A 13580-nucleotide genomic window follows, 5' to 3' on the forward strand; every position below is an offset into this window, starting at 1 on the left:
GACCTGGCCCTGGTATCCTGGAAGGATATTGACCTCATCCCGTCAGTAGAGGATGCCTGGTTATTTTTTTTAAATGCCTTCCTCTCCATCTTAAATAAGCATGCCCCTTTCAAGAAATTTAGAACCAGGAACAGATATAGCCCTTGGTTCTCCCCAGACCTGACTGCCCTTAACCAACACAAAAATATCCTGTGGCGTTCTGCATTAGCATCGAACTGCCCCCGCGATATGCAACTTTTTAGGGAAGTTAGAAACCAATACACACAGGCAGTTAGAAACGCCAAGGCTAGCTTTTTCAAACAGAAATTTGCTTCGTGCAACTCCAACTCTAAAAAGTTCTGGGACATTGTAAAGTCCATGGAGAATAAGAACACCTCCTCCCAACTGCCCACTGCACTGAGGATAGGAAACTCTGTCACCACCGATAAGCCCACTATAATTGAGAATTTCAATAAGCATTTTTCTACGGCTGGCCATGCTTTCCACCTAACTACCCCTACTGCATCCAACAGCACTGCACCCCCCACAGCTACTCGCCCAAGCCTCCCCCATTTCTCCTTCTCCCAAATCCATTCAGCTGATGTTCTGAAAGAGCTGCAAAATCTGGACCCCTACAAATCAGCTGGGCTTGACAATCTGGACCCTTTCTTTCTAAAATGATCTGCCGAAATTATTGCAACCCCTATTACTAGCCTGTTCAACCTCTCTTTCGTGTCGTCTGAGATTCCCATAGATTGGAAAGCAGCTGCTGTCATCCCCCCTCTTCAAAGGAGGTGACACTCTTGACCCAAATTGCTACAGACCTATATCCATCCTACCCTGCCTTTCTAAGGTCTTCGAAAGCCAAGTCAACAAACAGATTACCGACCATTTCGAATCCCACCGCACCCTCTCCGCTATGCAATCTGGTTTCAGAGCTGGTCATGGGTGCACCTCAGCCACGCTCAAGGTCCTAAACGACATCGTAACCGCCATCGATAAGAAACAATACTGTGCTGCCGTATTCATTGACCTGGCCAAAGCTTTTGACTCTGTTAATCACCACATCCTCATCGGCAGACTCAGTAGCCTTGGTTTCTCAAACGATTGCGTCGCCTGGTTCACCAACTACTTCTCTGACAGAGTTCAGTGTGTCAAATCGGAGGGCCTAATGTCTGGACCTCTGGCAGTCTCTATGGGGGTACCACAGGGTTCAATTCTTGGGCCAACTCTTTTCTCTGTATACATAAATGATGTCGCTCTTGCTGCTGGTGAATCTCTGATCCACCTCTACGCAGGCGACACCATTCTGTACACTTCTGGCCCTTCTTTGGACACTGTGTTAACAACCCTCCAGACGAGCTTCAATGCCATTCAACTCTCCTTCCGTGGTCTCCAACTGCTCCTAAACACAAGTAAAACTAAATGCATGCTCTTCAACCGATCGCTGCCTGCACCTGCCCGCCTGTCCAGCATCACTTCTCTGGACGGTTCTAACTTAGAATTTGTGGACAACTACAAATACCTAGGTGTCTGGTTAGACTGTAAACTCTCCTTCCAGACTCACATCAATCATCTCCAATCCAAAGTGAAATCTCGAATTGGCTTCCTATTTCGCAACAAAGCATCCTTCACTCATGCTGCCAAACACCCTCGTAAAACTGACCATCCTACCAATCCTCGACTTCGGCGATGTCATTTACAAAATAGCCTCCAATACCCTACTCAACAAGCTGGATGCAGTCTATCACAGTGCCATCCGTTTTGTCACCAAAGCCCCATATACTACCCACCACTGCGACCTGTACGCTCTCGTTGGCTGGCCTTCGCTTCATAATCGTCGCCAAACACATTGGCTCCAGGTCATCTACAAGACCCTGCTAGGTAAAGTCCCCCCTTATCTCCGCTCACTGGTCACCATAGCAGCACCCACCTGTAGCACGCGCTCCAGCAGGTATATCTCTCTGGTCACCCCTAAAGCCAACTCCTCCTTTGGTCGTCTCTCCTTCCAGTTCTCTGCTGCCAATGACTGGAACGAACTACAAAAATCTCTGAAACTGGAAACACTTATCTCCCTCACTAGCTTTAAGCACCAGCTGTCAGAGCAGCTCACAGATCACTGCACCTGTACATAGCCCATCTATAATTTTGCCCAAACTACTACCTCTTCCCCTACTGTATTTATTTATTTTATTTATTTTGCTCCTTTGCACCATATTATTTATATTTTAACTTTGAACTTTCTTCAAACTACAAATCTACCATTCCAGTGTTTTTCTTGCTATACTTTATTTACTTTGCCACCATGGCATTTTTTTGCCTTTACCTCCCTTATCTCACATCATTTGCTCACATTGTATATAGTCTTGTTTTTTTTTCTTCTACTGCATCATTGATTGTATGTTGTTTTACTCCATGTGTAACTCTGTGTTTTTGTATGTTGTCGAACTGCTTTGCTTTATCTTGGCCAGGTCGCAATTGTAAATGAGAACTTGTTCTCAACTTGCCTACCTGGTTAAATAAAGGTGAAATAAAATAAATAAAAAGTAAAAATACTTTAAAGTACTACTTTAGTAACTTTTTGGGGTATCTGTACTTTGCTTTACTATTTACGTTTCTGTCAACTTTAACATTTACTTCATTGCATTCTTAAAGAAAATAATGTACTTTTTACTCTATACATTTTCCCTGGCACCCAAAAGTACTCGTTACATTTTTGAATGCTTAGCAGGACAGGAAAATTGTCAAATTCATGCACTTATCAAGAGAACATCCCTAGTCATCACTACTGCCTCTGATCTGACGGACTCACTGCCCACACATGGTTTGTGTGGCCCAACAATCAGTAAATAAATAAAAAACAAGAAAACGGTGGCGTCTGGTTTACTTAAAATAAGGAATTTAAAATGATTCATAGTTTTACTTTTGATACTTAAGTATATTTAAAACAAAATACTTTTAGATTTGTACTCAAGTAGTGTTTTACTTTGTGACTTTCACTTTTACTTGAGTCATTTTCTATTAAGGTATCTTTACTTTTACTCAAGTATGACAATTGGGTACTTTTTCCACCACTGTTAATGCCCCAGCCTATGAATTAACTTCTCTCTTCTCTGTCCACTTTTTGCGCAATTCATGCATCGCCACTGGCCTCTCTCTTCCATCCTCTCTGTATGTCTCTTATAACTCTTGAACCAGTAGCCTAGCCCAATGCGTGTCCCAGAAGTAGCAATATATTTTGGTGACATATTTTGACCAATTAAAAGATATACTTCACAAAAATACAAACGCAAGATGTATTGTGTTGATTCCGTGTTTCATGAGCTGAAATGGTCCCAGAAATGTTCCATGCATACAAAAAACATGTTTCTCCCAAATGTTGTGCACAAATGTGTTTACATCCCTGTTAGTGAGCATTTCTCCTTGCCAAAATAATCCATTGACCTGATAGGTGTGGCATATCAAGAAGCTGATTAAACAAAAGTATCATTACACAGGTCCACCTTGTGCTGGGGACAATAAAAGGCCACTCTAAAATGTGCAGGTTTGTCACACAACACAATGCCACAGATGTCTCAACTTTTGAAGGAGCGTGCAATTGGTATGCTGACTGCAGGAATGTCAACCAGAGCTGTTGCCAGAGAATTGAATTTTAATTTCTCTACAATAAGTTGCCTCAATGTCATTTTTGAGAATTTGGCAGTATGTTAAACTGGCCTCACATGAACTGCAGACCACGTGTAACCACGCCAGCCCAGGACCTCCACATTCAGCTTCTTTACCTCCGTCTGAGTTGAGCTACCCGGACATTGATGAAACTGTGGGTTTGCACAAGCAAACAATTTCTGCACTAACTGTCAGAAACCTCCTCAGGGAAGCTCATCTGTGTGCTCGTCGTCCTCACCGGGATCTCGACCTGACTACAGTTTGGCATCACAACCGACTTCAGTGGGCAAGTGCTCACCTTCAATGGCCACTGGCTGAAAAAGTGATGAATCATGGTTTCAACTGTACCGGGGAGATGGCAGACGTCGTGAGAGTGGTTTGCTGATGTCAACATTGGGAACAGAGTGCCCCATGGTGGCTGTGGGGTTATGATATGGACAGGCATAAGCTACGGACAACGAACACAATTGCATTTTATCGATGGAAATTTGAATGCATAGTGATACAGTGACGAGATCCTGATGCCCATTGTCGTGCCATTCATCCACCTCCATCACCTCATGTTTCAGCATGATAATGCACGGCCCCATGTCACAAGGATCTGTACACAATTCCTGGAAGCTGAAAATGAACCATGGCCTGCATACTCACCAGACATGGTGCCCATTGAGCATGTTTGGGATGCTCTGGATCGACGTGTACGACCGCGTGTTCTAGTTACTGCAAATATCCAGCAACTTCACACAGCCATTGAAGAGGACTGGGACAACATTCCACAGGCCACAATCAACTGCATGATCAAGTCTATGCGAAGGAGATGTCGCGCTGCATATGGGAAATGGTGGTCACCAGATACTGACTGGTTTTCTGATCCACGCCCCTACCTTTAAATTTTTAATTTTTTTAATTAAGGTATCTGTGATCAACATATGCATATCTGTATTCCCAGTCATGTGAAATCCATAGATTAGGGCCTAATGAATTTATTTCAATTGACTGATTTCCTTATATGAACAGTAACTCAGTAAAATATTTGAAATTGTTGCATGTTGTGTTTTATATTGTTGTTCAGCTTCTCTGATCATATTGTCTGATCACATTGGCTGGTGGTAAAAATGCATTAAATGGGGAAGCATCTGTTCTTCCAACACCCAATGTTTGTTTACAATGAAATGTATTACATCAGAATTCCCAATGTTAGAATGTTTCTAATCAAATTTATGAAGTAAATTAGAACGTTTTGCTATCAGTCTCATTTGCATAAACATTGTGATTGGATGATAGGTGTGCGGGTTATCGAATCAGGATCAAATCCTTTGATCTCCTCGAGCTCATTAATGATAGAATTGCCGAAAGGAGTGGAACGTAATAGCTGAATAGAGACGGAAACCAGGCTATAAATCATGTGCTTCACCAAAGAATAACACCACACCACTCATCTCTGCCAGTAACCTTCTGGTAACGAGTCCATTTCCTTGGCCACAAGGCCAAGCCACTGCCCCGGGAGCTGCAGCTTTGTGGGGGGATTATGTGTACTGAAAAAACCTCTGGGCGTGGCTGAATGGTTAAGGGTTTGGAGTGAGAGCAGCGTTGCTTTTCTGATGTAGCTACTTCAAGTATGGCCTTCTTTGTTTGTTGTGACATACTTCAGTTCAGTACACACAAACTCTGTGGGTTAAGTGATTTATTTTTATTTTTTAATGACTCATCATTTTGAGTCATTCATGTATGCAAAGCCTGTGTATTATGATATATGCTATACATTATTAATGGAGAGTCCTGAGACAAACATTTGCAATGCATAAGAAGCTTGCTTCAGGCACTAGCAATGCTGCGAGGAGAGAGATGTTTACCCACCAAAGTCCCTGTTTTTCAGAAACATCTTAGTAAATTAAAATGGAGGAATGAGAATAGAAAAGATTTTATTACCTATTGATGTCATAAAAGTATCTGAAGTACCTTCCAAAGTACACATTCTCATCAATACCAAATGGAAGGTAGTTTAAATTGATTGAACCAGCATGTGAAATGGTCTGTTAGGGGTAAATATTGGTATGTGGTTCACTTGGACTCGAAGAAACCGTGCACATATTCAACCATTTCTGCCATAAATGCTTGTTTCAGGATAAATCACAGGCAAATAATTACAGTATTCATAGTAGGGATGAACAATAAAAGGCTTGATTTAAAAACAAACCATGTCATTTGTGCAAATAAAGACGAAAGTCCGGGGAGGGAGGTGTCACCTCTGCTGCTGAGCTACATGGTAATTTGGTCGTCGGCGCTTTGCTTTCACGGTCAGGGGAAACGAAGATTGCTTCATTAAGTTCTCTTTCTGATAACCGCCACAGCCGTCGCACCAATGGAACGGAAGATCTTAACTGAATGACTATGCCATTAGTAAAGAAAAAAGTGCCTAAGGGAAATTAACTGGAATGGTGAATAATTAAGATAATAGCTCTATTTGCACATGGCAGCATTAAAAAGCGCCAAAACAGACCATCACATTCAATGATGGGTTCCGTTACTCTTTTATTCAACACCTTTTGCTGTGGCGGTCAATTTTGAGACCTTTTTATACAGCAACATACTGAACAGCTTGAGGTATAAAAGGTTTTTGCTCAATTATTTTAAGGAACTGTGGTCCTGGAAGATTGGGCCACTTGCACCAAGCACATGTTCAGTTGGTACTGCAAAAGAAGGTACATTCTCTAGTCTTCACATCCACAAGGTTCCCTGGCCTTGTACGTTAACAATTCAACACATGAACATGTACCCAAATGCCTTTTAAATTTGTTGATTTAGTATGGTTGTTGCTACTTTGCCTTCTGGCAGCATATTTGAATTATTATTATTTTGTACGCATTGACAGTTTTTGACCTTGAACTGAACTACAAATGCTGGCATAGTTTCTGTCTCTGTGCTTGGTTCTGTCTGTCTTCTGTAGTTATTAGCTTGTTGTGTTAACAAGCTAATAAGATGAGGAATAAATTACACTCTCATAACCTTTTGTGCTCTCTTGTCTCTCTGGCTGTACAGCGGATGTCAAAGGTGGAATAGAGGGAACATTTTAGACATTCTGCCGAACAGACACACTCCCACAAACAGTGAGCGCTTGCCAGAAACCACCCCACAAAATTTCAGAAATACTGTTAGTGAACAGCATGAGCCCTCCTTGAATGCTCTGAGTTTTGAGGATTTTTGTCTGTCACACACACGCAATCAAGCAATGTTCCCTGTAACTGAGGTCAGCAGCGGTAGAACACTGTCATTGGCTTGTCTCTGTCATCATGAGTAGGATAAATGACACAGGCTGATCCCCTGTCTGCATCTGCTGGTCAACTCAAATGCTTCCCTGATGTCAGGGAGAATTACCAGAGCTGGCGATAGCCCGGGGAGGGAAGGTCACCGATTTGCCAGAGATTACTGTAATCGCCATACAATTTGACAAAGGTTTTGGCATGTTGGCACAATCTCTAGATTGTTTGGAATCATGTAATATAGACCATGTTAAATGGGACACGTGGTGCACTAGTCTCTCACAGCCACTGCAAGGAAAGGTCATTCAATATATATGGAAATTATGTCTGGTCTCCGTTACTTATGGATCACAGCTTGTTACATGGATAGTTTCCAGTAACGTTGGTGTGAAGTGGAACGGTGTATGCATGGAGAAGGCCTGCAGTACACCGCCTCCATTAAAAACAACATTTTGTAAGGGTTCCTTTGTGTCAGCCAACCTAGTATATTTTATGTTGAAATGGTGTTATTTGTATTTATTATGGATCCCCATACTCTTTCTGGCGTCCAGCAAAATTAAGGTAGTAATGAGATGTATTTCAGAATAGATTCTTTGTCCTCTGTCTATGGGCATGTATGAGCATACATGAAATGAACATGGTTCATTATGATATGTATGTGGTTTGTCCATGTTGTCGTTCAACATCATGTAGACGATCTAGTCAGTGGTTTTGTGTCTGCGGTCATATGAATAGCCATCTTCCGATAATTGAAAGTTTCCATATGTATGCCAGATTTACCAGTGTATTATTCAATTTAGAATATGGTATGATAAAAGATGACTTACAACTTGTATCATGTTAAAAAGGAATCAACCATGCCTAGCTAACTGACAAGCATAACATGTTTTAGCTTGGCATTCCGTTGTTTTGGGGGGGGGATTCGAACAAGATAAGTGAGTTCCACAGCGGTTTGAAAGCAGAGTAAATCGGGCCTGAGGGGTTTTATTTGGGGATTCTGTTGGGTTGCATTCTGTTGCGGAGGCAGCACTCCAGCTGTCGGAGCCATTCCCACATGAGTGTAATCGCAGAGGATGGCTAGTGGTAGATTCTCACGGACACCCGCACACTAATGTATCCCAGATTCTTGGAACAAATGACCCAAATACTCAGTGACTCAAAGAAATCTACCGACGTACTGCAGATTTATTATAACTCTTGAGTCGCACAGAGGATATTATTGCAAACCGTAGCGATTTCATGTTTAATGTCGTGTATTGAACTCAACAAGATATGTCTGCATTAATGGATGAGTGTTCCCATAGTAGAGCAAGGAGAGCTCTATTACTGTTGCGAAATCGCAGTATTCGGCTATAGGCCTATATGCAGTGAAATTACAATCTGGGGTTAGATTATGCCACATGACAAAAACAGATATTTTGGTGCTTTGTCTGTCTTCTAGCGACTTGATGTAAGATTTTGAGCAGGCACATTCTTTCCCTATAAATGTTAAGCATCATTGTACATTGTAAAGTGGCTCAGTAATGATTACTTATACCCCTTGCACGGTTTTAGGCTTGGTGAATAGGATTTGCTATAAAACATCTCTGTTCATCCCATGACCAAAGCAGGATGTAAGGGTGAGCAGAATCTCCCTTGACACCTAAACCTGGCCATTCAGGATGCTGATTCAGTCGATATCCTTAACCTAGACAGCCTCTCTCTGTCTCAGTCTGATGCCGTGGCCTCGGCCCTGCTCTCCCACTCCACTGGTCTAATGAGAGACTGTCAGTCAGGTCCTGAATGCCCAGCCAGCGCTCAGGCAGCCTCCACAAAGCACCACAACCCCTGCTGCTGGTGTGTGTGTGTGTGTGTGTGGGGGGGGGGGGGGGGGGTTGCCGGGCAACCTCCAGTCGTGGCATGTACTTTAAACTATTGACTTAGCCTTTACTCAGAGGTCCGTGTGGTGTCAGATCTACACAGAGGTGGTGTAGAGTGGATCCTCTGCCATGCTGTCTCATCTATCTCATCTGGGCTCGAAAGTGATCGGCCTCAAAGGACATGAAAGAGTCCCAGTATCTGTGCCGCTTTGAAAAGGATCATACATCTGGCACAGTGGGAGGTATTTATTTTTTATTATTGCATCAAGCTACAATGAGTTTTTCACCTTGAATCATGTTTAATGTAGACGCTTGATTTAAATGAACATTTTCCCGTAAGTATTGAAAAGGAAATTGCCTACAGCTAAAGTGTGTGTTCAAAATGGCACACTGTAGCAAAACCCTTTACAACGGGAAATGAAAACCAGTAGTTGTCGTTGGATAATTTCACATACAACCTTCCCATTTTACTCATCTTTCTTCCGTTTTGGGCCTTATGAACATGACCCATTAAATCTGCAGATTACCTCTGGTGAGGGGATGTGTAGACGAGTAAATAACTTCTTCCCCCACCCACATAAAAACAGTTCTCCCTGTGTCTGGTTGCAACTCATTTTCTCCATGAACAGTGCAGTGGTTACCTCACCCACCTAAGCAACATCAGAACATTTCTTAGATTCATTACAGCTAGCTATTAATAGGCCACATCTGGCCTGTTGCAATGCACTGACAATGAATATTGCCCAACATGGTCTCCAGATGCTGTGCTTAAGTCATTTCCAAATCATACCAGTATAAAACAGATTTCCTTTGTGCCTCATCAAGATAAGTCCAGATTTGCATTGCTCTTATGGGCACAAAACAGCTATTGAAAAATATTAAAGTCCCTTAACTAATTAAAGAAGGCTTCGAACAGTTGCTTTAGACAAATAAATAGTATAAGATGAGTGAAATCTGAACGTGTTGACACTACAGGAAAGAGGAAGTGTCTAGTCCTTTCATTCTATTTGTGGAGACTGATCCATTCTCATGGGCATGCACTGAGCCAGACACTTGTTTGATACTCAAGTCGTGCGATTTGAGGTTATTATATTGTGGAGAAAGCATAACTTGCTAGTAATTTCATTCTGACATGGCCATCTGGAAATGTCAGTCACAGATTATTGGGGCTTGTCAAGATGAACAAAGCGATTGGTGACTTTGCTAGTCATGCATTTTCTGTGCTGCTGCAATCCTGCTCCCAATCTCTAAGTATGTGTGAGTGTCTGTGTGAGCAGTCGTCCTGTGTGTGTGTGTGTCCTCTTGTGCACCTGTGGGTTTGGTCGATGTTAAAGTTCATGTACAGTAATGACATCGGAGGAATTGCTCATTTGTCCTGGGATTTCTGATCTGGTCAGTGTTCCAGACAGTCTTCTGTTGGGGGAGGGTGGAGACTTAATATGGAAATTACATTAATTACCAGACTATCCAACAGATGTGACCCTCACTCCACTCAACATAACTACTCATCTAATAAAGGACCTTCAAGATACAATTGCATTTTTGTGTATATATTGTATGAATTGACAATGTTAAATTGTTCTCTATTTGTGAAATGAGAATCCTCAATCCAACTAACAAACTGTTTATTTCAATGGATGGATGATGATATTAGCCTTTGTGAATGTTGCACATTTTGGGGGGTTTAAGAATGTTTCAGATTTTCTCTGACAACCTAGATAGCTTGAGTGATAATCATCGAACAGAACTAAAACTCAGGCTAAAAAGAGCAAACTGAGAATCTCAAATCTCTGCTTCATTAACTTGTCAGAAACTAGCATTTCCTCCTCTCTCTCTTGCTCACTTGGACTCAGACTTTGTCTACTTTAGGCTACTCTGTCAGTAGCCGGTTGTCAATTCCAATGCCCTGAGTTGCTAAACATATTGACATGTTTCTGTTTCAGCGCCGGCCCCAAAGGAGACAACATCTATGAGTGGAGGTCAACCATCCTGGGACCACCGGGGTCTGTTTACGAGGGAGGGGTCTTTTTCCTGGACATCGCCTTCACACCCGACTACCCCTTCAAACCACCCAAGGTCAGCACCCACCGCCACACTGTGACCACAAATGGTTTATAGCTTTAGTGCCATTGTGCTGCTCTCTTCCTGTGTGGAGAACTCTTGCTTTAATGTAATTTCAACAGCTAACATGATTTTCTGGAAATCTGGTGTGCTCCTTCAAGCCTTTACCAGTTCGCTGTTCATATTTTCAATTCATTCCGTATTAGCCTTTTCATGAAACGTACCCTGTGGAGTGTTTTCAGTTGTTGAGTGGATGTCATTATCAAGTGTATGAAATGTGCTTTTGGATATCTCTTTGCTTCTTATAACCCAATTTCCCTCTCACTGGCTTTCATTTTGAGTTCTGACTCTCTCTCATTTTGTCTGTTTCCTCCCCCCTTCTTTCATTCTCTCTTTTTGTCTCTGTTTCTCTCTGAGCTGTGTAAGAACCGGCTCTGCTGTTTGACAGCAGACTCAAACAAATCTACAGGCTCAAGCTCTGCTCAGTGTAGCCAGAAGGCTCAAGTGTTTTGTCCCACTGTGATCTGTAGCCAGTCCTTCCGCCACTATAGCACATGATACATGCTCCATTGGAGTTTTGCTGTATACTATAGACTCTTACTAGAGCTTTTTTCAAGCCCCTAACTGAAACTCCAGTTTGACAAGCTTGTTGGACAGATTGGAAGTATGAGATGCAGTTGTTAGGGTTAGTGGGGCAGAGAGTGCACCATTGTGGGGTTATTTATAATGTCCTGTTCTCGGTGTGTTCAGAATTCCAAGGCTCATTAGAAGTTTCCTCTGCAAGGTCAGGGTCAGTCTGTCCAGATGTTGGTGATTGGAGGACTGGGCTGGTTTCAGGTGTCAGGCCTAAACAGATGTCAGACTCACGGTCAATCAGAAACATGGTAGTAAACTTAACAGGGATGTTTGTGGACGTTTGTACAAAGGTTTAATGTCAGCACATTTTAAACCAAATAAAGTAATTTTTACCCCTTATTTGAATCCCTGTGAAAGTCTTATGGGAATTATTGTTTTCCTCTAATGTAACGGTTATAACGAGATTAGAGATGGGCATGGGTTTTTTTCTGGGGCATTTCATGACAATTATAAAGGTTTCCTGCATATTGGTAAAGCCTAAGGAAATTAGAAGGCATATGAAAATTCTGGTATTTTGTTATGGTATATCAAAAGTCTGCAGCCGTGTTATAAGGGTTGTCACCATCTTCTCAACAAAGAAATTACACTTATTGCTGTTTGTTACATTTTATTTTGTCCAATTTAGAATATTCCACTGTCAGTATTGCTGCTGAAACAGGGTTCTAAACTATAAATGCGGTCTTTTCCTGTACTCACCAGGTAACGTTTCGGACGAGGATCTACCACTGTAACATCAACAGTCAGGGGGTGATCTGTCTGGACATCCTGAAGGACAACTGGAGCCCCGCCCTCACCATCTCCAAGGTGCTGCTGTCCATCTGCTCTCTGCTCACAGACTGTAACCCGGGTAAGAGACCCGTCAATGTCCACATCAGGATCTGCAGTGTTCTCATTTCAGTTGGTGGTTCATGACTGATTTTAAATGACATTTGAGTTTACATTATCTACACACAGAGATGGTGATAGTGTAAACTCACCGCAACAAGCAGTATCACCATCTCTGTGTGTAGATAATGTAAACTCACAGCATGAAACATCTACACACAGAGATGGTGATCATGTTTCATACTTTGATAACTGTCTGCAGCTCTACTAGCGGAGTTCCAGCGTTCCCCAGGGACAGTAGCTCTGTTGCTGTTGAACCTGTTGATGGATTTAAAATGATCTTTAAAAAAAAAGTCCTTATTCATATGTTAATACAATGTAATAATATGCTCTAAACTCTCTCTTGCTATTCATTAATGCATGCTCTGATCTGCATCCTTTTTTTTTTGTCATTGCAGCGGACCCTCTGGTGGGGAGCATTGCCACACAATACCTGACCAACAGAACGGAACATGACAGAATAGCCAAGCAGTGGACGAAGAGATACGCCACATAGATCCCCGTCTGACTTTTCCAGTTACACCCCCCCCCACTGTACCTCTCTACCTCTCTCCCCAGCCTTTCAAAGCACACTCACTAAGTGCAACGGTATACCTGTAATCCCCCCCTAAACTTTGTATCTACCTTTTCTTTGTAAAGAACTGTCCTTTGTTCCTTGTTGACTTGAAAGCTTCTTTTTTATACAAAGAGTAGATTGGGATTTTATTTTCCAATATCTGAATGTTGGAATTGTATTGAAAAAATACTATTATTCTGATGAGCATTGTCCCTCAACTATACAGTAGGTATCCTTGTTTTCATAGTGGCTCCAGGAACAAAATGCAGATGATATACTCTTTTTACTTTACCCTAGGTTCTTGTGTTTTTTTAATTTCCAATTCCAGTCATCAATGTTATCTGCATGGAACAGGAGAAGATTTGCATCAAATGACATGTCATGCTCTTCTACGCTCTCTGGTTTTGTTTGTACTGTATGTATTTTTTCAAACGCTTTTGAGGCAGACCACAGAAATATAGGTCTGCTTGTGAAAGAGGCAGGACTTGTACATTTACTGGCTACTCTGGCATGGCAGGGTGGTTTGTTATGACTTGTGTTAATGAAGCACCCAATAAAACACTGGTTGGCTTGTGACTATACTCTCTGTTCTGTAACTGTGAACCCTCTGTGGTCTGTGACAGGTGTTAAAATGATCATCTCTGGACCTATCAGTCTTCTGCCTCATGACTGACACAC

General features: G+C 42.1%; 1 protein-coding gene across 2 annotated transcripts in view; it reads left to right on the forward strand.

The window, feature by feature from the left end:
• LOC106582102 (ubiquitin-conjugating enzyme E2 E2) overlaps nt 1–13478 on the forward strand; it is a 38260-nt gene extending 24782 nt beyond the window's left edge. For both annotated transcript variants that reach the window (XM_014164849.2, XM_045703317.1), the window contains exons 4-6: nt 10708–10840; nt 12161–12308; nt 12745–13478. In XM_014164849.2, coding sequence (XP_014020324.1) covers nt 10708–10840; nt 12161–12308; nt 12745–12842 — 379 coding nt within the window. In that variant the 3' untranslated portion in view covers nt 12843–13478. The remainder of the gene's footprint in view (nt 1–10707; nt 10841–12160; nt 12309–12744) is intronic.
• Nucleotides 13479–13580: the final 102 nt, after the last annotated feature.

The sequence above is a fragment of the Salmo salar genome, chromosome ssa02 (assembly GCF_905237065.1).
Source record: "Salmo salar chromosome ssa02, Ssal_v3.1, whole genome shotgun sequence".
Taxonomy (NCBI): domain Eukaryota; kingdom Metazoa; phylum Chordata; class Actinopteri; order Salmoniformes; family Salmonidae; genus Salmo; species Salmo salar.